This window comes from Chrysochloris asiatica, unplaced genomic scaffold, assembly GCF_000296735.1.
Source record: "Chrysochloris asiatica unplaced genomic scaffold, ChrAsi1.0 scaffold00017, whole genome shotgun sequence".
Taxonomy (NCBI): Eukaryota; Metazoa; Chordata; class Mammalia; order Afrosoricida; family Chrysochloridae; genus Chrysochloris; species Chrysochloris asiatica.
Genome location: NW_006408535.1, coordinates 28,787,139 through 28,814,502, shown reverse-complemented (window position 1 = coordinate 28,814,502; position 27,364 = coordinate 28,787,139). Strand labels below are relative to the sequence as shown.

At 49.4% G+C, this 27,364-nt stretch overlaps 1 protein-coding gene across 1 annotated transcript in view; it reads right to left on the bottom strand.

The window, feature by feature from the left end:
• Window positions 1–3,650: 3,650 nt before the first annotated feature.
• The window catches only part of ZFHX2 (zinc finger homeobox 2), a 32,021-nt gene continuing 8,307 nt past the window's right edge, over window positions 3,651–27,364 (bottom strand). The window contains exons 2-10 of the mRNA XM_006835424.1: window positions 16,118–18,213; window positions 15,388–15,905; window positions 14,698–14,938; window positions 13,338–13,412; window positions 12,903–12,961; window positions 10,900–11,100; window positions 9,510–9,636; window positions 5,900–9,337; window positions 3,651–5,697 (exon numbers count right to left, since the gene is read on the bottom strand). Of these exons, the coding sequence (XP_006835487.1) occupies window positions 4,718–5,697; window positions 5,900–9,337; window positions 9,510–9,636; window positions 10,900–11,100; window positions 12,903–12,961; window positions 13,338–13,412; window positions 14,698–14,938; window positions 15,388–15,905; window positions 16,118–18,164 (7,686 nt within the window). The 5' untranslated portion in view covers window positions 18,165–18,213 and the 3' untranslated portion in view covers window positions 3,651–4,717. The remainder of the gene's footprint in view (window positions 5,698–5,899; window positions 9,338–9,509; window positions 9,637–10,899; window positions 11,101–12,902; window positions 12,962–13,337; window positions 13,413–14,697; window positions 14,939–15,387; window positions 15,906–16,117; window positions 18,214–27,364) is intronic.

The following is a 27,364-nucleotide window of genomic DNA, read 5'->3' as shown; positions in this document are numbered from 1 at the left end:
TCTGTCTTTAAGCATTTTCTTTCATCTGATATATTTTTAAAATGTATCCAAGTTATAATACTAGACCTAGAAATTGGATGAATAGTCTTTCTCATTATAGCAAGAACTTCCTTGGTTTGGGAACTTCCTTCCTTTGTAACTCAATCCACTAGAAAGGGCACTCTCATGGCTTAAAGTGTCTGATTAGTTGTTCCCAACTAATGGTTTGAGTTTCTTACCACAGCCTAGAGATGCTCCCTTAGTACCAGGTCCTTCCTCTTACATGCTTACATAGGTTCTACCCCAGTGTTTCAGGATGATATCATGAGTTTCCTCAAAGATTTCCTCCTGGTTTCCCTTCTACCTCTGTCCCTGCCCAAACCATGGCATCACACTCTGGAAGAATTTAAGGTCTGTGTCTCATGGGTCAGAGTTCACCATTTCACCACCCTTCTTGATACTGATTACATTTTCCTCTGAATCTCTAAGCTTTCCCTAATTATTATCATGTAAGTATGTATTGGGGGGGCATTTCTACTAAAAGGAATGGTTTGGGAGCATATCTCCTCAGTCTATATATCCACAGGGCCCCATCCTTGATGGCATTTATATACATTCCTGCAGGACTCTCTGTTTAGTTCTGCTACTGCTTCTGAGAGAGCACTAGCTTGTTTCTTTGACGCTATTACATATATTTCAGGTGTGAACACCTACCTAGGGATGAATGATGGATGAATGAATGTCTTAGAGCAGAGGAAAATAGCAGGCCTTCAAGTCTTGAAAGGGTAAGGAACTAAGAAGGAATGAAGCAGGTGGGTGCCCTGCTTGAATAACTTGGTTATTGGCTTTTTTGGTTCTCATGCATACTTATGTAAGTAGTGGGTACGTTTCCAGGAACTAGAGGCATGGGGAAACAACGGGTTTCTTTTTCAGTCCTGTAGCAGACTCTGTTCCATGTGCCCACAAAGACTTTAGAGTTTCTCTTATTCTTCCAGCAGATTTTAATTTTTGCTCCTAGTTGAAGATTAGGCACCTCAAGCCATTCTTTCGCTGATTCTGGCTTAGGGCAAAGGCAGCCAAGGCTGTTTCCACTCCCTGCCATCCTATATTGATCCTGACTATAAGTAGGACAGACCTGAATTTGGGTGCTTCTTTGGTGCTGGTGGTGAGCCTTGGAGTTGGTTCCGACTCATAGTGACCCTGTATAGGGTTTCTGAAGCTGTAAATCTTTATAGGAGCAGAAAGCCTCATCTTCTCTCACAGAGCTGGTAGTTTCCGAACTGCTGACCTTGGAGTTAGCAGTCTGATGCTTCTTTGTCAAAAACCCTCGGATTTGCACCAAGTCAAAGGAGATTGATCTCATGAGCCATCGATTCAGGCTTACTTGAAGGTTAGGTTATTATTAAGTGGCGTTGAGTTAGTTCCGACTCATAGTAACCCTGTATAAGGTTTCTGGGGAGCAGCTAGTTGGTGAGTTTGAACCACTGACCTTAAAGTTTAAACTGACCTTACAGTCCAGCACATTATCACACAGGGCCATACTAAGACTTGAGCGTTATGGGAGGTGCTATAAACTCCTGGTGTGGTGCTGTGGATTTGCACTGGACTGCACACCACAAGGTCGGCAGTTCAAACTCACTAGCTGCTCCTCAGAAACACTGAATAGGGTCGCTATGAATTGGAACTGACTTGATGTCATTTAACAACAATAAGCTCTTGAATTGTGTTTACTACTACTGTACAGAACCAACAAAATTGAATCCTAGTGACTTGGCATTATGCATAGGGCTGTGCTAACTGAACCTTCTGCCCACCAAAATAGCCCACAGTGTAGCTTATGGCTGCCAAGGACTTCTGGTCTGAGGAAGGGGTTGGGAAGGAATACTTCCAGTCACTGAGAGCAGGATGTTGTACCCTCAAGAAGCATGTTAATTTACCTAAATCAGCAGTCTGTGAGGTAGTCATTTGTCCTCAGATTCCAGGGTCCCTGATTAGTATAGTTGCTCAGAGTCAGCTCTTGTCTATTCCTATGAAAGCACAAAGTGTCTCCAAGTCAGGACATTTGGATTTAGAGAGAATGTGTTGGAGGGCAAAGGAGGAAGGATTTCTGACTACATTAACCCTTGATGAAAATAAGCATATTTAAAACTAAAACCAAGTGTTTGCCCCAATTTAAAAAAATGTTTCCTTTTTCTTGTTCTAATTTTTTTGTTTTTCAATCTTTTACAAAAAGCACAATCCCAGAAAGCATAGAGTGAAAAAGCCTCTTTCTTCATATACATGCTAAGAAAATAGTTTTCTACACAGAATTCCAAGGAGGGAGAGAAAAGGGATAGGGAGTGAGGGGAGCAAGGAAAGAGGGTGAGAGGCAGAGAAAGACAGCAGCAAGAGCGAGACCACATTAGGTCAACTTCTTTCCTGTTGCTGACTGACATTTGTAACCAGCATTTTTGGGCATCATCAGTATAATGAATACAACCCCATCCCAGATTTGCTGGAGTTGTCATTTTTAAATTTTAGTAGTGAGTGGGACTGCAAATGAGATTCACAAAAATAGATGGAGACTAGGGACTGAGCTGAATTTCCCTCCCTCCCCCATGTCTTCTGCAATAAGCCACTGCTTCAATATTAACTTGTTCACAGAGCGAAGTGACTGATAAACCAGTACACCTAAGTCCCAGGGCAGGCTGAAATTTGTATTAAATGGATAATAGTAGTAGAAGCAGCCTAGAGGGGAGAAAGGATGGAAGGGAGATACCCTGGAATGGGAGGTCTTAGGGACAAGAATAAAGAGAAATCGAGAAACTATCTGGAGGACGTGGGACATTTTTGTAGGTTTTTCCTTGCTAAAATGAAACACCTGCTTTTCCACCCCATACCGCTTTAGATAGGCTTTGGGGTTGTCAAAATTACCACTTGATGAGTATGGAAACAGACTGGGTAGGGAACTCTCTCCTAGGTCTTCTGTGGATTTCCTTGTTGATATCATTCTATCTTTCATTTTGTGTTATCTCCTTGCCTGCCTATTCCCTTAAATATCATCTCCAGACCTCTATGAGCCTAACAGATAGGCCTAACAGCCTAATAGCAGTTGCTGTTTACTGGATGAGCTGGGTTGCCATATGATGAGATATAGGGAGTGAGAGCAAGGGCAGAAGATAAGGAGGAAGAAAAGCAGGTGGGGAATAAATGACCCAGCAGACAAAGAAGGTTCAGGAAGTGGCAGAAATGTGAAGGGGTCACTAGGAAGTGAAATAGGAGTAGGGTCTGTGAATGAAGTAAATGAGAAGAAATGGTGGTAGGTAAAAGGAAGCATATCTAGGATTCAGAAGCCAAACTGCCCCATTCATCCTTTTCCCTGTGGGATTGCCAAGATAATGACTTTTAAAACTCACAGAATGTTCCGTTAGAAATACTTAATTCAGGGGGCAGGGACTGGTCTTTTGTCCCCGTCTCCACACTCTTCTCCCCATTACCAGCTCCTGCCTCTGAGGCTGGGCCTGGCCAGGGAAGGGATGCACTGCTTCAGTCCCAAAAGGATCAATTACCAGACCCATGGCAAGGAGTTAAAGCCATTTGATTTTCCAAAAATGAGGTGGAGCTGGTTTGAAAGAAACCCTTAAAATGGAGGGAGGGTAAGGAGTGACACAAACAGGAAAAAACCACTTGTTTGATGGGAGAGTTTTCTTTTTTTTCTGTATTTTTTCAAGTTTATGCTTTTTAGTTCATTCCTCTGGTCTCTCCATCTCGCTTTCTTGTGCACATAGGTGCGCTCTTGCTCTTTTTTTGGTTGTGTGTGTGTGTGTGTGTTTTTAAAGAACTTTGGATTTGCCGTTGGTGGGCAGCGCCGGTCCCAGAGGCTGGGCCCCCACTTGGCAGGGCTGGGACAAGAGGCAGGCCCACGGCTGCTGAGAGGATCTCTGTGTTTAAAGCCTTTGAGAATAAGTTACTGCAGTTTCCAGGATGCAGGGCCGGGGTTGGCAGAAGGGTTCCTAACGGCGGCTTCCCCTAGAGTCCAGGCCGCAGGGCCTCCCAGGCAGGAGAGGGTTAGGAAGGTGAGCCGGGAGCACTTCTCCCCCTGCCAACCTCCAGTTTGGTTAGAGTTTTGTGGGCTCCCTGCCCATCCCAGACTCCAAATTTGGGAGCCAACTGGGTATTTGGAAAGAGTTTGTGAGCGTTATGGCGCTCTAGACAAGGGGGGAGGGGGTGGGATGGGGGTAGTAACAAGGTTTATTTTTCTTACCCCTTCTTTGTCTTGAGTTTTTCTCTTTTTTTTGGTGTTTTTCAGTCAGTAGAACAGTATGGGCTAACATGTGTGCGCGTGTACTTGCATGTATGTGTGTGTGTGTGTAGATGTGGGGGCGCTGGGAATTCAGTGGAGAAAGACTGTAGAGAGATGGACCCAATGACAGGTATGTGATGGGATGGGCAGGGTAGACATATATAAATAGCGGGGATGACAAGATGGGTGTGTGTCTATGAAGACATATGGGTAAGGGATCTATCTGTCAGGAGTTGAGGACTAGGATTAGAGTTTGTCTGTGGGGGCTGGGGAGGAGGCAGGACTCTGCTGGAGGTGGGGTGTGTGAAGCCCACTGAGGGTGGGAATTGAAAGATTCCCATGAGGTGGGCGGAGCCAAGGGCTGGGGTGAGGGATCTGAGCTCCCACCTAACATCCCTTGGGTTAAGAGAGGGAGCCCTGAGGCTTTCCCCTCTGCTCCCATCTTGGTTTATCTGTTTATAAAGCTAGAAGTGTAGAGGTAGTAGTCGTTTTTGGGTTGGAGTCCGTGTGAGGTAATCTTGCTTCCTCTTTGGCAAAAGCCACAGCAGCTGAGGCAGCAGTGGCGGCGTTGGTGATGGTGATGGGTGGGCCTCCTGGGGGTGGAGCCGCCTTGCGCCTGTGGGCCGAGGAGCGCAGGTGGGAAGCCAGGGCTTCACGCCCACTCAGCAGCACCTCACATGCCAGGCAGTGGTAGGTGCAGATGGGCACCCGCAGTGGAGGTGGTATGGAACCCCCGGGGCCCCGCCCGAAGAAACAGAAGGATCTCTGGTGGGCAGTGGCTGGGGCCTCCCCATCAAATGCCATCTTGCACTGGCGGCACAGGTAGCGGTGGGTCACATCCACGGTGGAGATGCCAGTGCTGCCTGTCAGCAGCTCATCAGCCTCCCCAGCCTCCCCATCCCCTGAAGCTGGCAGTTCAGGTGGCTTTGGAGGCGCTGTGGCTGTGGGCTCAGGGGCCTGGGGTGGTGGCTGGAGGAGGGCATTAGGGAGCAGCCCAATGAGGGTCTGAGGTATCACAGGGTTCATGGGAAATAACCCCTTCTTCATGCCATAGAGCTGTTGGAAGTAGGCCCCCTGTAACTGGGGACCAAAGACAGCTGGTGGTGCTGCTGCTCCTGCAGGAGGCAGTGGAAAGGGCAGGAACTGGCCTCCCAGCAGAGCTGGGACAGTGGCCTTCAATGCTTTGAGGTTCTTGAGGGCATCAGTGGAGGAGTTGGTGGGGGCTGTGACTGGCTTTCGCTCACCAGAGACCTTGTCCCCTGAGGGCTCAGTTGGTGGGCCTGGGACAGGGTCAGTGGTGCCTGCTGTGGAGGTGTTGGTTTGGTCGGGCACAGGTCTCTGAGGTAAGGGGCGGCCTGGGCCAGCAGTCTGGACCACTGTGGTAGCAGGCAGGACCGAAGTGGCTAGGCCAAGGAGGCCTGAGGAGGCTGCAGGGCCTAGGAAGATGAAAAGATGATAAAGGATTAGCCACCTCCTGTCCCATCATTCTTCCTGCTGAAGGCCATCTCTAGATACATACTCATTCCCACCACCTGACTTCCACTCCCCTGCCCCACTACCTCTATCCTGCAAGAGTCTGCAGTGATTGTCAAGAAAGAAAAGGATGGATATATCTGAATTTCCAACCTCCTAACTTACCTGAATTGAAAGGAGCTAAGCTGCCCAATGGGGGCTGGGTCAGAGCTGGGCCAGACAAGAGAACCGGGGCCAGGCGAGGCAGGGCTGGGGCAGTCCCGAGAGACAAAGAAGCAGGTGTGGTGGTTGACGGGGCCTTGGTTGCTGGGGGTGCTTCAGGTGCAGGGGCTAAGTCATAGCACTTGCTTTCACTCTTCAGCTGTGCTCGGACTGCCTCCTTGAGCTTGGCCAGGTGCTGGCGGGAAAAGAGATGGCCTCGGCAGGAGACATAGAAATCATATTTGACATCACAGTAGGGGCAGTCGGTGCGTTGAGCTCCCAAGGGGCTCTCACTGCTGCTTCCAGAGCCCCCAGCTGTTGCCCCCTGAAGTTTGGCCTTCTTTTCCTTGGCACGAGCATTCTGGAACCAGACCTGGATGACTCTCTTGGGCAGCCCAATCTCCTCCCCCAACACCTCACATTCCTGCATGGTGGGGGTTCGGTAGGCTTCATAGCAGGCCTTCATGATCTTCAACTGTAGGCTGCTCATCTGGGTCCTGTAGCGCCGCTGCCCCATTCCATCTGTAACCCCAGCCCCACTTCCTGCTCCCCCACTGGTCCCTCCAGTCCCAGGGGACTCTGGTTCAGCCAGGCTGGAAGCAGATGAATCACTTAGATCTCCTGCAGATGGACTGCAAGCTTCACTCTCTGGAGACGTTTTGGACAGTTCCTCTGGGCCCTCATCTTCACTGGGTGGAAGGGGAGGTGGAAGAGTTAAAGGTGACTCTTTTCCTGATGGTAGGAAAGGAAGAGTCCCAGCAGCAGAGGTGACTGGGGGGTATAGAAAAGCAGGTGCTTCCCTCTTTGTGGTGTCCCTTCCAACCCCCTCGTCTATCTTGCCCAACAAGAGATTGAATTTGGGGAAGGGTGCTGGAGTGGGTGCGACAGAGGGTTTGACTGCTGGACTAGGCACCGTGCCAGGGGTGCTTCGAAACTGGCCTTTTCTCTCCCGGGCCCTGGTGTTCTGGAACCACACCTGTACCACTCGCTTTTTGAGTCCCACCTCCTCTGAAATGCAGTCAAGCATCTTGCGTGTTGGGTTGGAGTCCTGCATATACCAACGGTACAGGATCTCCAGCTGCTCAGGCAGGATAGTGGTACGAAGACGCTTGTCCCTGGGGGGCTCTCCCTCCCCTCCACCCCCAACTTCACTGCCTGTGGGGGACAGGCTGCCATCCTCGTGCTTTCGTTTGAGGGGTGGTCCTGGCACTGCTGAAGCGCCTGCCACCAGGGCATTACGTTCTCCAAACACCAGCAGGGGCAGATCTAAGAGGTGCGGAGGAGCACTGGGCTGCACAGATGGCAGGAAATGTAGTCTTCGGTGACTGGTCAAGAGGTCCTGGCTGGGGAAAGATGTGGTGCATTGATCACAGGCATGCGCTGTGGTAGGGGAAGGAGGAGACTTCCCTTCAGGCTCTCTGCCTCCAGGTTTTGCTGCCTCTGCCTCCCTGTCTGGAGGGTCTGGTGATGGACCCTCAGGTCCTGCTGGGGGTTCCAGGCTCTGATCCTCCTCTGCTTCTTCCTCTTCCACTTCCTCTTCCTCGTCTTCCCCTCTCTCTGCCTCTTCCTCCTCCTCTTCAGGGGGCTGGTCATCATAGCATTTCTTGAGGTGCCGCACCAACTCAAAAACACAGGAGAAGGTTGTGTGGCAGCGCCTGCAGCCAGAAGTTCCTCCCGATCCTCCCCCAGTTGACACAGGCCCACCCTCGCTGGCATTTTTGCGTGCTTTCTGGCGGGCATTCTGGAACCACACCACCACCACACGGCTAGCTAGGCCCAAGAGACTTGCAAGCCGTTCCACCTCTCCATCCTTGGGGTAGGCACTGGTCTCAAAGAAAGCCTGCAGTGCTTGGGTCTGGAAGTCTGTGAACTTGGTTCTGGAGAACCTGCGGCCTGCAGGCACCAGGGGAGGAAAATTCCCTTTGGAGTTTTCTTCCTCCTCTGTTGGCCAGCGTCCTCCTGGTCCATTTCGCTCCTCAGGGAGCCGGGTTCCTCCTGCCTCCGGCTCTGGGGCCAAGAAGGGTGGGCCCAGTTGGGGAGCAGGTGAGTCCACAGTTCCATCCAGTTTGGGCGGCTCTGCAGGGGGTGGGTACAAGCTATCATAGCTCTTTCGAAACTGAGCAGCATACCGACTCAGAGCCTCAAAGGGCAGAAAACGGCGGTGGACATGCTCCTCGTGGGTCTTGAGGATAAGCATATTGGAGAAGAGTTTCCCACAGGTCCCACAGGCCAGCTTGTCCCCACCCCCCAGAGCTTCTGGAGGGGGTGGGGCCGGGGGAGGGGGCACAGCCTGCTTTCCTTCATTATACTGGATCACCAGCTCAAAGCCAAAGTTTTCTAGAAGAGTTTTGGCTGCAGTGCGGGCTGCCTCATTGGGTGTCGGGTGTGGTGGTGAGGAAGGCCCTGCCTCGTTCCCCTCTTCGGTCATGGGCGGCCGCTCCCACTCCCGCTCGACCAGCTCAGCCTTGGGGGGTGGGGGCGGAGGGGTGGCAGCTGGCAGGGTCAGCATGGGTGCAGGCCCGGCCAATGCCAGCTTAGGTGCCACCTTGAGGTCATGGAGGTAGAAGGGCAGGAGCAGCTGCTGCTGCTGGAGCTTCAGCAGAGATTCAGGGACCAGAGGGAAGGGGGGCAGGACCGGTGGGGTGAAGAGGGGGGCTGGGAACCTGTGGAGGTCTAAGGGAGGGGGTGGAGGAGATAAGAAGGGCAATCCCGATATAAAGCCACTGGGGTCAGGGCCCTTCTTCTCAGTGCCCACCTCCCCCTCAGGCTCACTTTCCTTGAGCTCTTCTTGGCCACGTTCTGGCCCCTCAACCTTGGCATCAGTCTTAGTACTCCTAGAGCGAGTCTGATGCAGAACGGATCGCATGTGGATCTCCAACGTGGAGCTCTGGTTGTAGGAGACTCGGCAGACTGTGCATTTAAAGGGCTTGTCTGTGGCAACAGCGGTGGTAGGTGGGGCACCAGCCTCTCCCCGGGCAGGGGCCGAGGGGTCAATGGCAGCCTTCTTCATCTTATGAAGGTGGGAGACAGAGTTATAATGAACCAGGAGGATATTCTTCTGGGTGAAGGACTCCTTACACACTGTGCATTTATATGGCCGAGCAGGATCAAGAAACTTGTCCAGGGCAAAGTTGGTGGTCTTCCGATAGGTCAAAGGGTGGCGAGAATCAGCTGGAACTGGCTCTGCAGGGCGGGTCTCTCCAATGGTCCCTTCTTCCTCCTCAGCCATGGTGGGTGGAGGAGCCATTTCTTCAGTGTGGGTATCAAGCCTCGGGATTGGAGATGGGACTGGAGAAGGAGGTTGCTCAGGGCTTCCCATGGGCTTCTCTGGGGCCTCAGCTGAGAGTGGAGGAAGCTCAGGAAGAGGATCGGGACTGGCTTCTGGGGTCAGGTTAGGGCCTTCTCCTAAAGGAGAGAAGAAAGTGTACAGTGAGAAGGGGACTTTATTTAGGCCAGACCCTACCTAGCATCAAGATAATTGATGCCTGCCACAATCATCTTCAGATATTCTTGGTTCATGGAGCCCTGTTTTCATTTTCCTACTGCCCTATGAAGTATGCTACTCCTTCCTTACCTGATGCCTGGTCTCTGCTGGGTACAGGCTCTGGTCTAGGAATGGAGGTTTCTGGGCATTCCTCCACAGGGCTTAGATTGGACCCATGCAGCACTTTGGTCATAAAGGTCATCTCTACAGTTGTGGCCTGTAATGGAAAAAACCCCAATGATTTAACACCCCCTAGCTCTCATCCCAGATGATACAACCTTGCTTGCTAAAAGGGAAGAGGACTTAAAATACTTACTGATGAAGATCAAAGACCACAGCCTTCAGTATGGATTGCAGCTCAATGTAAAGAAAACAAAAATCCTCACCACTGGACCAATAAACAACATTCTTAACAATGGAGAAAATATTGAAGTTGTCAAGAACTTCATTCTTCTTGGATCAACTATCAACACTCATGGAAGCAGCAGCCACGAAATCAAATGACGTATTGCATTAGACAAATCTGCTGCACAAGACCTTTTTAAAGTGTTGAAGAGCAAAGATGTCAGCTTGAGGTCTAAATTACTCCTGACCCAAGCCATGGTATTTTCAATAACCTCATATGCATGTGAAATCTGGACAGTAAATAAGGAAGACTGTAGAAGAATTGATGCATTTGAATTACGGTGTTGAAGGAGAATATTGAAAGTGCCATGGGCTGCCAAAAGAACCAACAGATCTGTGTTGGAAGAAGTGCAGCCAGAGTGTTCCTTGGAGGCCAGGATGGCCAAACGTAGTCTCTGATACTTCAGACATATTGTCAGAAGGGACTAGTTGCTGGAGAAGGACATCATGTTTGGTTAGGTGGAGGGTCAGTGAAAAAGAGGAAGACCCCCAGAGAGATGGATTGGCAAAGTGGCAGCATCAATGGGCTCAAGTGTGGCAACAACTGTGAGGTTGGCCCAGGATTGGGCAGTGTTTCATTCTGTTGTGCATAGGGACGCTATGAGTGGGTACCGACTTGATGGCACCTAACAACAACAACAATTCCTCACCCTGTTCTTGGCTATTCCTGACCTCTTCTGGTCTGTGTCAAGCTCTCTTTCAATGCATCCAGCCTCCTCTCTGGTCTGAGCTGCACCCTTTCCCATCTGGTTCCTTCTTTACTTAGGCCACCTGGTCCTCACGGGCTTGAAGAACAAGGGTGACTCCCTTGCTCTGTGCCTTCTGTTGAACAACTCTTCTCAGAATTTAATGGAAGTGGAAGAAATGCTTAGTTTCTTCATCCATGAGCAAAGACAGCTAAACAAGATAAGTTCTAAGGTTCCCTCCAATTTGAAATCTGAAATGCTACTTTCTTAATCAACAGGCCCTCCACCCTCCGAATACATACGCTTGCCTAGATACCCTGCCTCTTCTTTTCCTCCTGCATGGCACTCACAAGACTGTAGTGGATGGTTTTTAGCCCGTCAGTACTCACCACAAGCAGCAGCTTCTCAACACACTCAGGTACCACATTGTGAAGGTGGCTAAGGTGGAAGTGCAGGGCAGGTCGGCCCACTAACTGCTCCTGGCACAGTGGGCATCTGTACTTAGGCTGCATTGCATGCTGCGAGAATGTATGAGTCTTCACCTGGTCAGATTCTGGGCTCATGAAGCTGCAGTATGGACAGCAATATACCTGGAGACACAAGAGCAGTGGAGATGGTATCAGAGAAGGTGGGACTCTCCATTACACAGTCCTTTGCTCCTTAGATGGAGCATGATCCCCAGTTTAGGAAGGGCATGCCCCATAGGAAGGTACCAACCACCATCCAGAGGTCCTGAAAGCAGCTCCTCCCTCTTTTCCCTTGGGTTGGAATGAAGTCCTAGGCTGCTGCTCTTCTTCCTTCTTTGGCCCTCTCTCTTCATCCTGGCCTCCTTGCCTTTTCTCTGCTAACCTACTCTGTTTTCTAGCTGACAATATGGCCCTAATCTGTTTTTCTTCCCTTACCCATTCTTCTTGTATCTTTTCCATGAAATGGCTGTGCTTCCTCTGGGCACTTTCTGGACTCACAGGCCTTCTTGTCCTCACCATCCTGCCTCATTCACTTAACTGAGAAGTTTTCCTGGAGACGGGACACTATCTACCCAGAGGCTCAGAAGCTCTCCCTCCTCCCATCCCGTCCAGCCCCCTGCTGCTTTTTAAAAATGTAACCAAATGCTACAGCTCCAATAGTAGCTCAGGAAAGTTCTGGTCTGGCCCAACTCTCCATATGGGTGCAGCTGGGGAGCTTGGGTGGGGACACAAGAGGCCCCTGGGTTTCTGCTGCCTCAAATCAGGCTAGTGTCCCTGGCACATTCCTCTCCAGTCCCCTGTGCCATTGGTCCAGGCCTGGTATCTCCCTAAGGCTGTCTGTAGGTGTGCTGGGGGTACACACCAGATGATCATCTTGGTGCGGTGCTGTAGGCTAATCACAAGGCCGGCAGTTCAAATCCACCACCCGCTCCTTAGAAACCCTATACAGGGCTGCTATGAATCAGAACTGACTCATAGCACTTGACAACAACAACTCCTTGGCACCAGGAGCCTTGGTGGTGCGAGAGGATACGCTTACCACAAGGTTGGCAATTCAAATCTACCATGGAAGAAAGGTGAGGTTTTTCCACTCCTGTAAAGATTTATAGACTTGGAAGCCCTATCTAGGGTTGCTATAAGTCGGAATCTACTTGATGGCAATGAGTTTGGTTTGGTTTTTTCCCTTTGAGCACTTGGCACAGACAAATGGAATAGCTCTGTTGTTAGGAAGAAGGGAACCTGAGGACAAGCCACCACTGCAGAGACCCTTCAGATCTGGATTTGTCCACATCCCATCCCATTTAGACAGCTGGGAATCCCCTCAGAATCCACACTTCAGACCAGAGGCCTTGGGTCTGGGGGTTAGAGATTTGTGGCGCTTGCTGTCTAGGTGAGTCATTTGAGTTGGGAGTTCCCCTAAGAAGCAGGGAGAAGGTGCCAGGACATTCCATCTAGGTTCAGGGCTTTCTGTAGAGCTGAACATCTGTGCTTATCTTTTTGCTGTTGGCTGTACAGCAGCCTTCCCACCCTGCCCCCGACCCCATCTCTTTTCGTTTATTCTCTTCTCTCCTCTCATGGTTCTCCTTCCTCCTCCTTCCCATCTTTCTTACCCTCATTGTCTCTTCACCTTTCCCTCAAATTCCTCCCATTTCTTCCTTGTCATCTTCCTCCAAGTGCCACCACCCCGGAGGCAGCTCTTTCTTTCCCCTTTATAATGCTGAGCTTATGTGAGTGGACCCAGGTGGAATTTCTTAAGTATAGCCTCCTGAGCGAAGGTGGTGATAAAAAATGGATACAGTAAACCTGCCCTTAGTCTGAACTTTGTAAAACTATGCATTAGTTAGAATTTCTGCCTTTGGAATATGAGCCTATCTCAGAGTAAAGTCAGATCCTTTTCAGCTCTACCCAGTTACCCCAGTTCTGACCGTGGTCTGGTTGGCACTGTCTCGCAAAGGACCAGTCTTGTTTTCTGCCTCTTCAGAAGCTGTAGATGAAAGGAGAGGAGATTAAGAGACTCTGACATCCTTCCCTCTTCCTTTTACAGACCCCCAGCCCTCAAGATGACCTGATTTGTAGCACAGAATCCCCAGCGTAAGGGGGTGGGCTCTAGGGAAAGGATTTGCTCAGTACTGATGTGTACAGATCTGATTCCAGGCTAGCAGGATGGCCAGGTTTGGGTCCTCAAACTACCTGCCTTCTCTCAGATGAGCCCTCCTCTACTCAGTTGATGCTCAGTTAGCACAGGAGGCCTTGCTGGGAATATGGATTTCCCCAAGGTTCCATGAACATCACAGAATGTACCGAGGTCGGATGGGGTGTGATAAGGGATGAAGGGGAAATGAGTCAGATGAGCAACTCACCCAATTGTTCTGTCTTGTTCTGGGCTTCTTTCTCAGGGGTGGGTGGCTCAGCTAAGGGGGTGACGGAAGCCTTCCCTGTGTAGGGGTTGAGGTGGAGAGTCAGCTTAGAGGAATGAAGCAGCAGGGAAGGAAGGACAACAGAGGAAGGGGAACAAGCAACCAGTCAATGAAGAGATTAGGACGGAATGGATGGATGACTCAACAGGCAAGGGAGGGTGGAAAGCCCCCAAGAAGCAATGCTCAGACAGAAGCTGAGGGACAATTACAGTGTTAGAACTGGTAGGGATTAAGATTCTCAGGTGAGTCCAAGCCCCTTCACCCACTCATTTTACAGATGAGGGAACAAGTCCAGCTGCATACAACAGAAAGAGGATGGAACTCAGCTGGAAGCAGAGGCCCCAGAAACTTAGTGGGAGGAGCATTAAAGAAGAAGGTTGAAGGTGACTAGAAGCAGCTATGGCAAGCAGGAGGTGGCCCGGCTAGCTGGGAGAGGAGATGACCACTCAAGTAAGAACTGACAGATGTGTAGGAATTTATTTTTGGTGGCAGCCTAATTAAAGTGTTAAAGTTCCTTAACTCCATTCAGCCCTGCGCCAGGATCGTTAGGTATTGATCTGGGCCCCTCCGGCACTTAACTCCAGCCAGCATATTGGCAATTCAATTAGCACCAGTCAATGCGGCCTTTTCCTCTTTCCTGCTACTAGTGCCCTTACCCTTGCCCATCCCTGGCCTCTACAAAACCCCGATGCCCAGGGCCACTTCTCACAACTCCTTCCAGGCCCTTCTCCTGCCCACTCTGGATCAATGGCTGTTTGGCTAGCTGTTCTTGGACTCTGCTGGTACAACCTCAGCTGCCTGGGGGGATCCTAAGCCCAGCCTTATGATTGAAGACCTTCTAGGAGACAGGAAGAGGCTGGGAAGCTTGTCAGGGGTCTCTTCCCATCACTGCTGCCTTTGAACCCTCCCTGCAGCTCCCATCTCCTTCCAACATGTCCTTATCTGCACAAAACCTTGCAGAAATCTTCCCGACCAGCTCTAGTCTGCCTCTCCCCACACCCAGCATTTCTAGGGCAGTAATCACTACTCAGAATCACTGGGAATTCCACTTTCCCTCCCTTCTCCTTCTTATTCTCTGTTCTCCATCTAGCAAAGTCCCTGCTCTTCTGGGCCTCCCAACAACAACGTCCTCACTCAGCAGCCCTACTCTTCCTGAACCCCCGGTCCATCTTACCAACTCTTCACCACCCTCTTTCCACTTGTTATTGATGCTCAGACCTTCTTCCTTTGACCACATTCTTATCAGTCCCCAGCATGCAGCCACGCTCTGCCCAGTCCCTACTCTCCAGACCCCCTTCCTCACCAGGAGTCCGAAACTGTCCATGACTGAAACTCAAGATGCTTTGAAGAGCTGACAGTCCTTCCTCAGCTGCTGGGCCATTCTGTAGCAGCTGCAGACGCCTCTGGGCCTGGGCGTCACGGTGAGCAGGTGCACGAAGGTGTTGCAGCACAGCCAAGCGTGAAGGTGTCTCCCAGGTACAGAGCAGGCAGTGGTAGAGCCCAGGCTCAGACCCTGCTTCTGCTCCCTCGATCTCCAGCAGAAACTAGCACAGAGAGATGGGCTCAGGCCTACAGGGACATCCCAGGTCTTGGGCTTCCTTTGCTTCCCCCTAGGGCATCCTGACTAGCACATCCATCCTTCGCACCAACTTGAGCAGTCCTTTTCCTTCCTATGACTACCTGACTGCTTTTTTTTCTCTCCAATCTGGACTCCCACTTAGGATGTGACTAGAATCTGGTTCTGTTGTCTTGAATTCTGGAGACAGAATGGGCTTAGAGGATATGGACCCCTCCCTACACGAATGACCTGCTTCACATCTTTGGAGTCCACGCTCCTTTGACCTTTCTCCTTATGTCTCCAAATCCATTATTTATCCCAGTGCACACACCCCTTGTTCTTCATTTCTGCCACCCTGGAGTCTTCCATCATTGCCCCACTTTGCATCTCTCCCCTCCAGCTCCACCCACTTCTCCCCTTAGGTCCCACCCTTACCTTATATATCTGGCTGTTTTCTTCATGGGCTGCACCCCGGGCATGCAGCTGCATCTTCTCCTTGCTGTTGGACTCAAAGTCACAGATGTTGCAGCGCAGGTGTAGGGGGGAAATAGACCCATACGGAGTTCCGTCTCCCAGGGACACTGGTGAGGGGGTGCCCATGGCCCCACCCCCCTCCCGCAGGTGAGCCGCCAGCTGGTATTTCTGGGCATGCTTGTCTGTCTTGAGGTGGAGCTGGAAGTTGGCCTTGAGCTGGGTACCATAGCAGCAGAGTTTGCAGCGGTGAGTGTCCCCCGCGACCTCCTTCCATTCGGCTTCTGGGAGGCTTCGGCCCACACTGCAGTGGTAGAGCAGCAGCTCCAAGCTGTCAGTGCTGAAGGCCTGGCACACTAAACAGCGGAACACCTTCAGGGATGGGCTGTCCTCTGGGGGTGGTGAGGTAGGCAGGCCATCAGGTGAGGAGCCCAGGAGCTGACTTGGAGGCAGGTGGGCATCCGGGGAGAAGCTGCCTGGGGCTGGGGACAGAGACAGATTGGTGGCCCAAGGAAGAAATGGGCCTGGGTGGGCTTGCTCTAGGAATGTGAGGAAGTGGATTAGCAAGAAGGATAGTGTTCAAAGGGCTTAGTGGTTATCCAAGTACAGAGTTGGTCTTTGTGGGAATGAGGGAATAGACGATGGTGCTAGGGGAAGAGAAGGGGAGTCAAGAGCAGAACCCAGGCAGTCTTACCAGGTGTGGGGAACTTTCGGGCAGGTGCTCCAAGGTGGTGGAAACCGTTGAGAAGCAGCTGGGCATCCAAGGACTTATCAGGCCTCAGCCCCGGGCCAGGCAAGGGAGCCTGAGGCTGCCCCAGGGTCTGGGGCCCGAAGTACTGGAAGAGCTCAGGAGGATTGGTGGGGGCGGCCCCAGGCGGGGGCGGAGGACCGGGCCCCACCAGCCCAGGTGGCAGGCCCAGCGGCAGCCCCTGGTGCAACATTAGGACGTTCTGCATGTGCTTCTCAGAGGTCATATGGATGCGAAGGTTGCGGGAGATGTTTGTCTCATAGCTGCACACCTTGCATTGCCAGGATGATTTGGTCTTGGGCTCTTTGTCCCCTGCAGAAGGTGGGAGTGATGCCTCTGGGGGACTGACCTGCCCACCAGGCCCTGCCTGGAAGCCCTGTAGGTTGGCCAGGTGCTTGTCAGACTGCATATGGATGCTGAGGTTGCCCTTGGTGGTGGTGGAGTAGTTGCAGACATCGCAGCGGTAGGGCTTGTAGCCACAATTGTAGCTCTCTCCGCGCGCAAGGCGAGGGTGAGCGCCGCCAGCGCTGCAGTAACTGCAGTGGCTGTTGCTCTCAGGGTGCTTCTCCCGCATGTGCACGTCCAGGGTCTGCTGGTACTTGTAGTGCCAGTTGCACTTGGGACACTTGAGTGTCTTACAGGAGTTGCGTGAATGTAGCAGAGACATGTGGCTGGACAGGCTGAGGCCCTGGAAGGTTGCAGGGGCAGGGCTGTAGTCGTCAGCCAGGCGGTAGGGCTGTGGTGGGTCATTGGGGTCTTCAGGGGAGCCCACTGGGGTGGGGAGAGTGGGCCCCTCCTTGGAGGTGGGTGAGCTTTGGTTGAGTGGGGGACAGAGCCCTCCATCCTCTTCTTGCCCCTCAGGGAACCAATCTGGCCCTGCCTCACCTGCTGCCATTGGCAATTCTTTGGCTTGGGTTGGGCTGGGGTCCCAGGTGACTGGGGTTGTGGGTGGAGAGGGTGGGCTAAGGGCCATGACTTCTTCAGGGGGCAGGACATGGGTCTGGACTTCTGTCTCAGGGGAGCCATCCTCAGTCTGGGCTACTTTTGCCTCCATGTTCACTGTGCTGCTGTTGTCAAGGGATAGCTCAAAAGAGGGGCAAGCAGGGAGTTTTGGTTCTAAAAAGCTTATGAGGGCCATGCAGCCCTCACCTCCCTCCTGGAGCATGGCTGGGCTGCCTGGCAGACCCTGGTGTTGAGCAGGAGTTAGCTTTATCCCATGAGACTGTGTATGGCCCAAAAAGGCCTGAGGCCTGCTGAAACCCAGGCGGCACAGAAGGCAGAGCCAGAAGAGTGCCCTGTGGTCTCCCCCTCTGCTCCCCATGAGGCCATCTTTGGGATCTCCGGGTGGGTTTGGAGCCAGCTGGTAGCTGCAAAAGGCGCCATCCCTTCCCTTACAGGCGGCCAGAGGTGGCACTGAGGTATCATGGGACAGAATTTGGTCAGAAGAGCTAAAGCCTTGGATTGGGTCAAAGCCATGTTGGATGTGAAGGGCAGTGAGGTGTGTGGGGGGTGGGTGGACAAGGAGGGGCAGGCTGGGCTCTTCCTTGATGCCTGCCTCATCCCAGGGGAAGCCCTTTGGTAACAGGGGTTCACTGCCCCCTTGCAGGGACAGTTTGGCCATTAGGTAAGCCTCGCCACCTGTTGTGAAGAACAAGTGGTTGTTTAGGTCCAAGGGAGGGAGTCCTTCTCCTTCCTCCTCTTTTTCCTTGTCTTCTTCTACCCCCAGATCCTTTGGTGGGAAGAGACCACAGCCAGGCTCTTGTTTGGGCTCCCCCATTTCCTTTGGTGGGACAAGGCCACAGCCTGACTCCGGGGGCTGCCCCCCTGGCTCTGAGGGCCTCATGCTCTCAGAGGTGGTGGGGGCAGCAGGGGGATCTTTGGTGACAGGATCAGAGGGAGTATGGGAGGAGGAGGTGTCCAGAGGCAGGGACAGGGCATCGTGCCCAAGGGAGGGGGTGGTGCCAGCAGTAGAGGAAGAGCTAAGGGTGGCCATGGCAGACGGAGGAATGCTGAGGGTTCATTTCAGCGTGACAGCCAGTACCCTGCAGGGAGACATGGGAAGAGAGCAGTGCTGTGAGCTTGCTGGGGAGCCAGGAACAGGCATTTGAATGTCTGGACATTTCCGTCCTGTCCTTTTCCCTACTCACCAGACTCAGACACCCATTCGCCAACCTTACAGCTTCATTTTGTATCTAACTTAACATGTCCAAAAGCAGAATTCTTTATTTCTCTCAAGAACCTGTTTCTTCCCATCTTTTACATCTCAAAAATTGGTAATTTTTCTTTTGCCCTTACTCCATATCCAATTTCATAGCAATATCTAAAATATATATCTCACCCCCCACCCCCATTCCCATTTCTCTTCCTTCCCACAAATAACCCTCCCTGCTCTAAGCCATTATTATCTCTCTCCTGAATTAATGCGACATATCATTCCGGGTTCTCCTACAATCTATCTCCCTCCACCAAGTAGCCAGAACCATCTTTTTTTTAATTCTCAATTATGAAAAAAAATGCCAAACATATACAAAAGTATATCATCTAGCATAAATGAGTCCTGTTGTACCCATCATCAAGCTTCAGTAGTCATAGCTCATAGCCAATGTTGTTTCCTCTATATCCTCTCCTCTCCTCCCATCCCTACCTTTCCTGTAGGTTTTGAAGCAAATTTCAGGCATCCTAGAGAATCATCTTTTGGAAATGGAAATTGTACTATATCCTACTAGAAACCCATCTGTGAGGTCTCACTGCCTTATGAATAAAATCCAAACTCCTTTCCATGGTCCCCAAAGATCCTATCTGATCCGACACCTCTGTGTGCATCTCTCACTCTCTACTCCATCTCACCTACAGGACCAGCCCCAGACTCTTGGTGACCCCACTTTTTGGTTTCCTTACTTATCCCCTTGTAGAAGGTAAGACTCAATCTGCTTTATTTATTGCTCTATCATTAGCACCAAAAATGATGCCTGCCACACACTCAGTAAAGGTTTGCTGAATGAACAAAAAGACCCTAAGGTTTTCCATGCCCTGAAGAGGCAAATTCTCTAAGTTAAAATCTGGCTACAATTCATTTTCACAGGTGCACAGGGATTCCACACTACTCTCTGATGCCTTACAGAGCCATCTCTGATCACTAGCATATGGAACAGATGGTCAGTCACATAATCCCAACAGGTCATATGTGATTAGCCTCCTCCTCCCCAAAGAGATTTCAAAAATAAGTAACAATAATATTACTAATAGCCATTGAAGGAGCCCTGGTAGCGTGCGTAGTGGGTTGCGCAACGGGCTGCTAACCACAAGGTTAGCAGTTCAAATCCACCAGCTACTCTGCGGAATAAAGAGGAGACTTTCTGCTCCCGTAAAGATTTACAGCCTCAGAAACCCCACATAGGCTCGTTATGAGTCGGAATTGACTCTATGACAGTGGGTAATAGCTATTGAGGTATTGTGTTAAATACTTGATATAGATCATTTATCTCATTTAATCTCACAGCATCTGTATTTTACAGATAAGGAAACCAAGAAACCAAAAAGTTGTGTAAGTTGCCAGTGACCAGAGAGATAATAAAACTAAAAGTAGTCTGGCTAGGCATTCATAACAGTTACACCCCAAAGCTGTGGCCTGGCCTCCCCATGGTCTGCACTCCTCCATCCAGCTGGCTTGTACCTCAGACACATGAACCTCCAGAGGACTAGAAAACTGCATTACTGGGCTGCCTCCAGCTGACCAGAGCACCAAGGTTCTTATGCTGTTCCCAACCTTCTTGATCTCCTCAAACTCACTAATTCCTCAGGCTTCACCAACCCCTATTTCTCCCAGTGCCCCAAGTGTTCTCATCTATATTCCCCCTAGCTCTAAATACCTGTAGATCTTGACTGATTGAACCTTTTGAGCTCTGGCCAAAGTGCTTCAGAGACGCTGAGGGCAGGTGAAGAGACGTAAGACCTCTCTCTCTCTTTGGACCATCTCTCACCCTCACCTCCAGATTCCTTGATTTGAGAAGGGTCCTAGGACTGGACCTGCCCAGGCCTCCATTCAGGCTTTCCTTCTCCTCCAGGGGGCTGGCCAGGCGTGAAGTCTGAGCCATTAAGGAGGCAGAAAGGGGATGGATTAGCATGCTAATGAAAATGCAAATCAACACCTGGGAAAAGAAGGGGATTGCTGGGATGCAGGGGTTAGAGTTAGAGGTGGGGGAGTTAAAGAACTGAAAGAGAAGTGAAGTAATTAATTGGGTGGAGGGGAATCTATTCCTAGGTAAGGAACACAGAAACCCTTTAAGTGATAGTAGAAAGGTACTCCTCCTATAGAATTTTTCCAGGGGCTGGGAAAAATCAGTGTGCTGGATGGTAAAGTCTAACATTCCATTCCAGTGGGGGCCTTCCCAGCCTGTTCACTGCCCCACCTGCTGGGAAGACCGGAGGAGGACTGGACCAGAGGGGCCTATTCACTGAAGGCTGTACACAGGTGGTTTCAGCAGTGGAACCCACCCTATCTACTTCCATTGCTCCTTCTTTCTGATTCCTGACTCACAACTTTAGATCAAAGTTCAGGGGAGACCTGGTAGACCTAACCTCAAATTCCAGACTCTCTTGCCAAAGCTTCTACTTTCCAGGACTGGAAAAAGCAGATTTGTGGCTAGAAACCCAAGAAGCACAGCTTCTGTCTAACTTGTCCCTGAGACACAGTTGGGTGGCTGAGGGCAGGTCCCTAGCTATTTAAAATTGCAAATCTCTTCCCTATCTCCTAAACTACCCCCTCCTTCTCTTCAGAAAACAATTTCAATTGCAAATTGATCTCAGCCTCAGTGCACCCCTCCCCTTTTCTTCAGGCCAGTCTCCCATCACCCACTATTTATTGCAAACATTTAGCTGCAGCAATTATTTGTTCACTTTTTTCCTCCTTCCATTTCCCTCTTCAATCTTTTCTTCCTTCCCTCTTGGAATCTCTGTCCTTTTCTTTGCCCTTCCTACCATAAACTCTGTTTTCATTTCTTTCTAGAGACAAGGGCATAGAAACAGATAACTGGACTCAAAGTCACCACTCCCCCACCTCCCACCCCCAGGCCAAGATTCTGGTGCTTCCTCAGAACCTGCTCACTCTTCCCTTTAGTGTCTGGCTTTTCTCAAGGGCATCTTCTCTCCCCTAGGGCACATCTTAGACTTCAGTGAAGGGAAAGGTGATCCCTCAGAGACCTTGACACTTCTGCTTCTGGAGGAGGGAAGGAAGAAGACAGATCAGGTGTGGAGAAGGACAGGAGTGAGGAGGGGGGGTGTCAGGCAAAAGGAAAACCTGGGTGAAGGCAAGGGCTGGGGGCCCTAGGAAGAGGAGAAGGGTAGGGGAGACAGAGAAGGCAGTGGCAGTGGTGTGATTAGAGAGGAGATTGATGTGACGGGGCGCCACAGACGGCAGAGAGAGTCAATAAAACGAGAGGATCACATTAGAGGCGACAGAGAGAGCTTTAAATTACAAGGCTGCTGCCACTGAGGGGGATGGGAGGCTGGAGGCTTGGAGCCAAGGGAGGGAGGAGGGCTCTGAGGGTGTAGTCATCCCAAGATGAATCCTCATCTCCAAAATGGCCCTCAGTCTCCAAAGCTCCCTGGCTGCCTGTTCATTCCATCCCACTTCTGAATGCTACATTCCCTCACAAGGAGGAGTATGAGTAAAAAAAATGGAGAAATAGAAGGGTTTTTGGATACTGCTCTCTTTTTGCTTCCAGGCCTGGGTGTCTGGTTATTTCTCAAGATGAGAAAGGGAGAGCAAGACCCTACTTTCCTCAGCTAGGGAGTTGTTGTCCAACAAATATCAGGTCATGAGTTGCAAATATTCTTCCTAAGGAATGTAGGCAGAAAATACCCCAAATTCCCAAACCCATTGCAATCGAGTTGATTCCAACTCATAGCAACCCAACAGGACAGGGTAGCATGGCCCCCATAGGGTTTTCAAAGCTGTAGAGTAGATCTTTATGGGAGCAGACTACATCTTTCTCCAATGGGTTTGAACTGCCAACCTTTTGGTTAGCAGCTGAGCACTTAACCACTGTGCCACCATGGCTCCTTGGTAGGAAGAAAGGTACCCATAATAGCTGGACAAGAATTCCTCCTCCTTGATGTATGCTCTCTGTTTAGCCAGCAGTAAGAAACCTGGAAACTAGAGCTATCGGGCAGGCACTAGGACCCAGAAAACTACAGAGAAAGATGGTAAGAGAAAGGTTCAGATGTGAAGTTATCTAAAGAGAGGTGGAAAGCTGAAAAGGCATACTCTGAGACTAAGCAAGAGTTGAAGGACCTGAGAATTACAAGAGTTAAAGGGGCAAGAGCAAAGGAAAGACCCCAAAAAATGACATCAGAGGAAAGAGATAATGCTGCTCCTGAAGAGGAGCTGGGACATGAGTTCAGTTTAGCTGGCAGAACTGTAGGCAAAGTGGGCCAGAGGCACACTCTTGGGAGCATCCCGCCAGACTTGACCCCTCTTGGGTACAGTTCCCCTCCCACTTCTAGTGGACCTGCAGAGAAAAGAAACATGATTGCCCCCTAGTGGTGACAGAGGGAACATCATAAAGGGTAGGCCTAATAGGGGCTTCAAAAAGTTTGTGGAAAAACTTCATTATTTTATCGTTCATTTTTCCACAAACTTTGAAGCCCCTTCACATACTTTCTCCTTCCTGCTGCTCTCCCTCCATAAAACAAAAATTCAAGGACCTTTCTACCAAACCCACGATCAAGGCAGCTGTTTTCTCAGCACAGGTTGCCAGATGGGCCCCATCTCCTTTGCTTAAAATTTGCATATAATGATTTCCACACCAGAGCCTTCCAGTCATTTTGTATTTCACTTTTCTAATTGTTCAATCTATTCCCTTTCCCTTGTTGTTAAGTCCTATTCCCTTCCCCTTGTTGTTAAGTCCTTCCTACTCACCGTGACCCAGAACAAAGTTTCTGAGGCTATGGCAGAAGTTCTGGTAGTTTTGAACTACTGACCTTGAAGTTGGCAGCCCGACTCATAACCTCTAGGCTACCACAGCTACTTTCCCTTCTCCTTACTTGGAGCCAATTCTTAGGACTTTTCCTTCCTCTGAAATGCTTGCCTAATGAATGCTCTCCTCCCATAGGCTCTGCCCTGGCTTTTCTCCTTTTTCTGTCTCCACCTATTGCTTTCAAGCAGTTCAAGCCCACCAGCATCTCTTGGAAACTCTATACAGGATCCGCTACCAGTCAGAACCAACTCAACAGCACACAACAAATTGCTTTCAAAAGGAGACAGCAAATGTTGAAAACGCCAATGTTTTTGTTTTAGATATATACTTGTTTGTTGCTGTTAGCTGCTACATGACGATCTCAACCTCATGCACAATAGAGTGGACCATTATGATCCACAGAGTTTTTTGGGCTGCTTTTCAGAAGTACATTGCCAGACCCTTTTTCTTAGTCTGTCCTCCTCTGGAAGCTTTGCAGCATCACAGCCACACACAAGCCTCCACTGTCAGATGGGTGGTATCTATCTGTACATGGTTGCATTGGCTGGGAATTGAACCTAGGTCTCCCACATGGGAAGCGAGAACCCTATCACTGAGCTACCAATACCTCACAAATACATCACATATGTGTACACTTACTATAAAGAGAGTCACAGAGAGAAGGGAAAGAAAACCTGGAAAGATGGAGTACATGCGTCTGTGCAAGGTCTCAACAGGAAATCAATTGGTTTGGTATAAATGGCAAATAAAGTCTAACTCGATGAGCACATTTGTTTTTAAGGCAGTAGAATATGGCCTTTGGATTTATGAAGACTCTAGTTCAATTGCAGATCCACCACTCACTAGCTGCCTAACCTTGGTAAGTAAGCTACTTGAACCTCAGTTTCCTTATCTGTAAAAATAGAAGGAATGATACCTTCCTTTCCAGGTTGTTGTGAAGACTAGATAACATGTGGAAAGTGCCTATGCTGTGCTGGGTGCTCAATCAAGTGACTCTTGTCCTTCTCTCCTGGTTATCTCCTTCCATAGACTCTGTTGAGCATGGGGTTTGCATACAGGCTGAGAGCTGTTTTTCTGCCTTTGCCCCTTGCTTGGCCAGGAGGCATCCTCTAATCTCTGTCCTTTTTTGTGGGCAGACTCTTAGGTGGGCAGGATTTGAATCTACTCTATCTACTAGACAAGCAGAATTCATTTCTCACTTGGCCCTCTTGATTGCTGGACTTACAGAAACTACAATCTCTCAGGTGAGAGTGGAAGCTTTGCCTAGGCTCAGACCTGGAATTAGTGCAGAAGCAGCTAATAACTGAATCTAAACTACGCTGGCCTCTCTGCCTATCTTTACATTTACCTCATATAGGCCTGGCGTTGCTAGACTGCTAATCACAAGGTTGGCAGTTCAAAGTCACCAGCCACTCTACATGAGAAAGATAAGGCTATCTGCTCCTGTAAAAATCTGCAGCATCAAAAACCCAATATAGGGTCATTATGAGTTAGAATTGACTTGGTGGCAGTGAGTTTGTTTTGTTTTGGTTAGACATAAAAAGAAAATAAACTAATTTTACTCCTCCATTTTAATTCTAACTCTCCTTTCCCCATTTCTACAAATATTTAAGGGGTACTCTGTTGGTGCTGTGGTTTAGGCACTGGACTACTAACTGCAAGGTCAGAGTTCAAATCCACCAGCTGCTCTGTGGGAAAAAGCTGAGGCTATCTGCTCCTGTAAAGATTGATAGTCTCAGAAACCCTAAAGTGTCTTCTAGGGTCACTATGTGTTAGAATTGACTCAATGGTAGTGGGTTTGGTTTGCTTTTTTTGGGGGGTATTTTATACAAGGTAAGTTTTGTCCAAAAGAGAGAGGAAATATAGCAGAGAAAGAATATATATATACATATATATGTATATAAAGATAGACGAGTGGGAAGGAAAAGGCATGTGATAGAGGACAAAGAAAGAAACAACTATTTAGATACTGGGATTCAACTACTGGACTTGAAGGCTAAGGACCTTAGTCTTGGGGGACATCTGGGTCAACTGGCAAAACACAGTTCATAAAGATAATGTTCTACATCCTGGTCTAGTGAGTACTGTTTTGGGTTTTAAAAATCTGTTAGTGGCCATCTAAGAAGCAAATATTGTTCTCTTGAAAACTCAAGACACAAGCAAGCAGTAAGTCCAAAGGTTTAAGGGCCTAGTCCTCTAACCTGAGGCCAGGAGCACTAGATGGTACCTGGCTAGCATTACCAACTTCTCTGCCCTGCCCAGGACCACATTAGAAAGTCCCAGTTAGAATACGTTAAGAATTGTAGAACAAAATTTAAAAAAGAAAAAAAGACCAGACTTATTGGTCAGAAAGACTGGCTGAACTCCTGAGACTGTCATCCTAAAACAACCTTCTAACTTGAATCCGAAGACACTCCCAGAGGCCACCTTTCAGCCAATTACTAGACAGGTCTATAAAATAGACAGTGCCACCCAGGAAGAATGGCACTATAGGAAGAATCAACTATAGGAGAGCAAAAGAGCAAAATCAAAGATGAGAAGGCAAAGACAGACCGGGGAACCAGAGGAAAGGAAAGGGGAGAATGCAGTGCACTGTAGTGATTGCAACCAATGTTTTGGAATAATTTGTATATGGATGATTGGCTGGAAAACTAATATGCTCTTTAAACTTTCACCTAAAGCACAATAAAATGCTCAAAAGAAAGAAATAGCCAAGGCAAGGAAAGTAAGGAGGAAGACAGACGGAAGGAGAGAGGGAGAAGAAAGGAATGAATAAAAGAGAAGAAGCTGGACCTTGATCTACATATGCAAATATTTAACCTCTCAGCTCTGGCACCAGACTGGGCAGATTGGCCTGTCCCCAGAGAGAAGAATACATTGAGGAGGCTGTGCTTTATACCTAGCTAGATGCTTGAGATGGGCATAAAGGAATTGAATACAGAGAAAAGGAGACACTGAGCTGAAGAAGCTGGGGTGGGCAGGGAGGTGTTAAGTGCAAAAAAGTCAGTTCCAATTCATAGTGACCCTGTATAGGGTTTCAGGGGTAAAAGGAAAGCTGTGGACTGAAACCACAACCCGTGTGTTTTTTATATATCCACATTTGCATGGATTTGTGGTGATGTGCTGTAGGGTGTCTGCTGCTGGAGAGAGTAGGGTGAATATCCTGGTGAGGAGCCTCTTGGCTCCTCTGATGGCTCCACATGTGTTATGACTGCAGCGTGGAGCTGCTCTATGCACAGATCTGGGACCTGTGTGATCAGGAGTAGAAGTACAGTGGGCGGACCTGAGAGGGTCTCACATTCTACATACTTAGACAAGCCCATGAAACCAGCTCTGAAGCTTTCTTCTATATGAGCATTTAGGAGAGTGCAGTTGAATTCATATTCAGTACTATATCTGGTCCTGGCTGGAGAAGACCTCTATAGACCTTCAATATCCCTGAGCCTGGAAGGATACTATTATAAGTGATTATATATAAACTTTCCTGGCTCTTGGATTCTACGTTAGCACAGTTGTAATAATAATAATAGTACAATAGTAACATCATTTGCATGCGTACCATGTGCCAGACACTGTGCTGAGCTCTCTGTATGCATCGTATCACCTAATCCTCCAGTACAATCTGATGAGATAAACACAGTTGTTCATTCCCATTTTAGTAACATGAAAACAGACTTAAGTGGATTAAGACATTTTAAAAGTCTTCCACTAAGAAACAAGTAAAATCAAGATTGGAACTCAGGTAGTCTGACCCCAGCATCTCTGTTCTTGGATTGATTTGTAAGCTTTGGAACTCTGGCTGGTATGAATCTTTGAGTATGTATTACTCTGTCTTTATAGGTGTTGCACTGAGCATATGCTGTCATGCACCTCTTGGAGTTTGAAGGTTCCTAGTATAAGGAACTCTGTTAGCATAGTAGTGGTTACAAATCGGGCTGCTAATCTCACAGTCAGCAGTTCGAAACTACCAGCTGTTCTGTGGGTGAAAAATGAGGCTTTCTGTAAAGATTTACAGCCTCAGAAACCCTGTACAGTGTTGCTATGAGTAAGAAACAACTACTCACTCGGCACATAACAGTTTAAGACGGCCAGAACAGGATGACTGTTTGTGGAACACCAGGGGGCGCCATTCACATGGCAGTCTATGCAGTGGCCTAAGCATTGTATGTGTGTGTGTGTGTGTGTGTGTGTGTGTGTGTGTGAGAGAGAGAGAGAG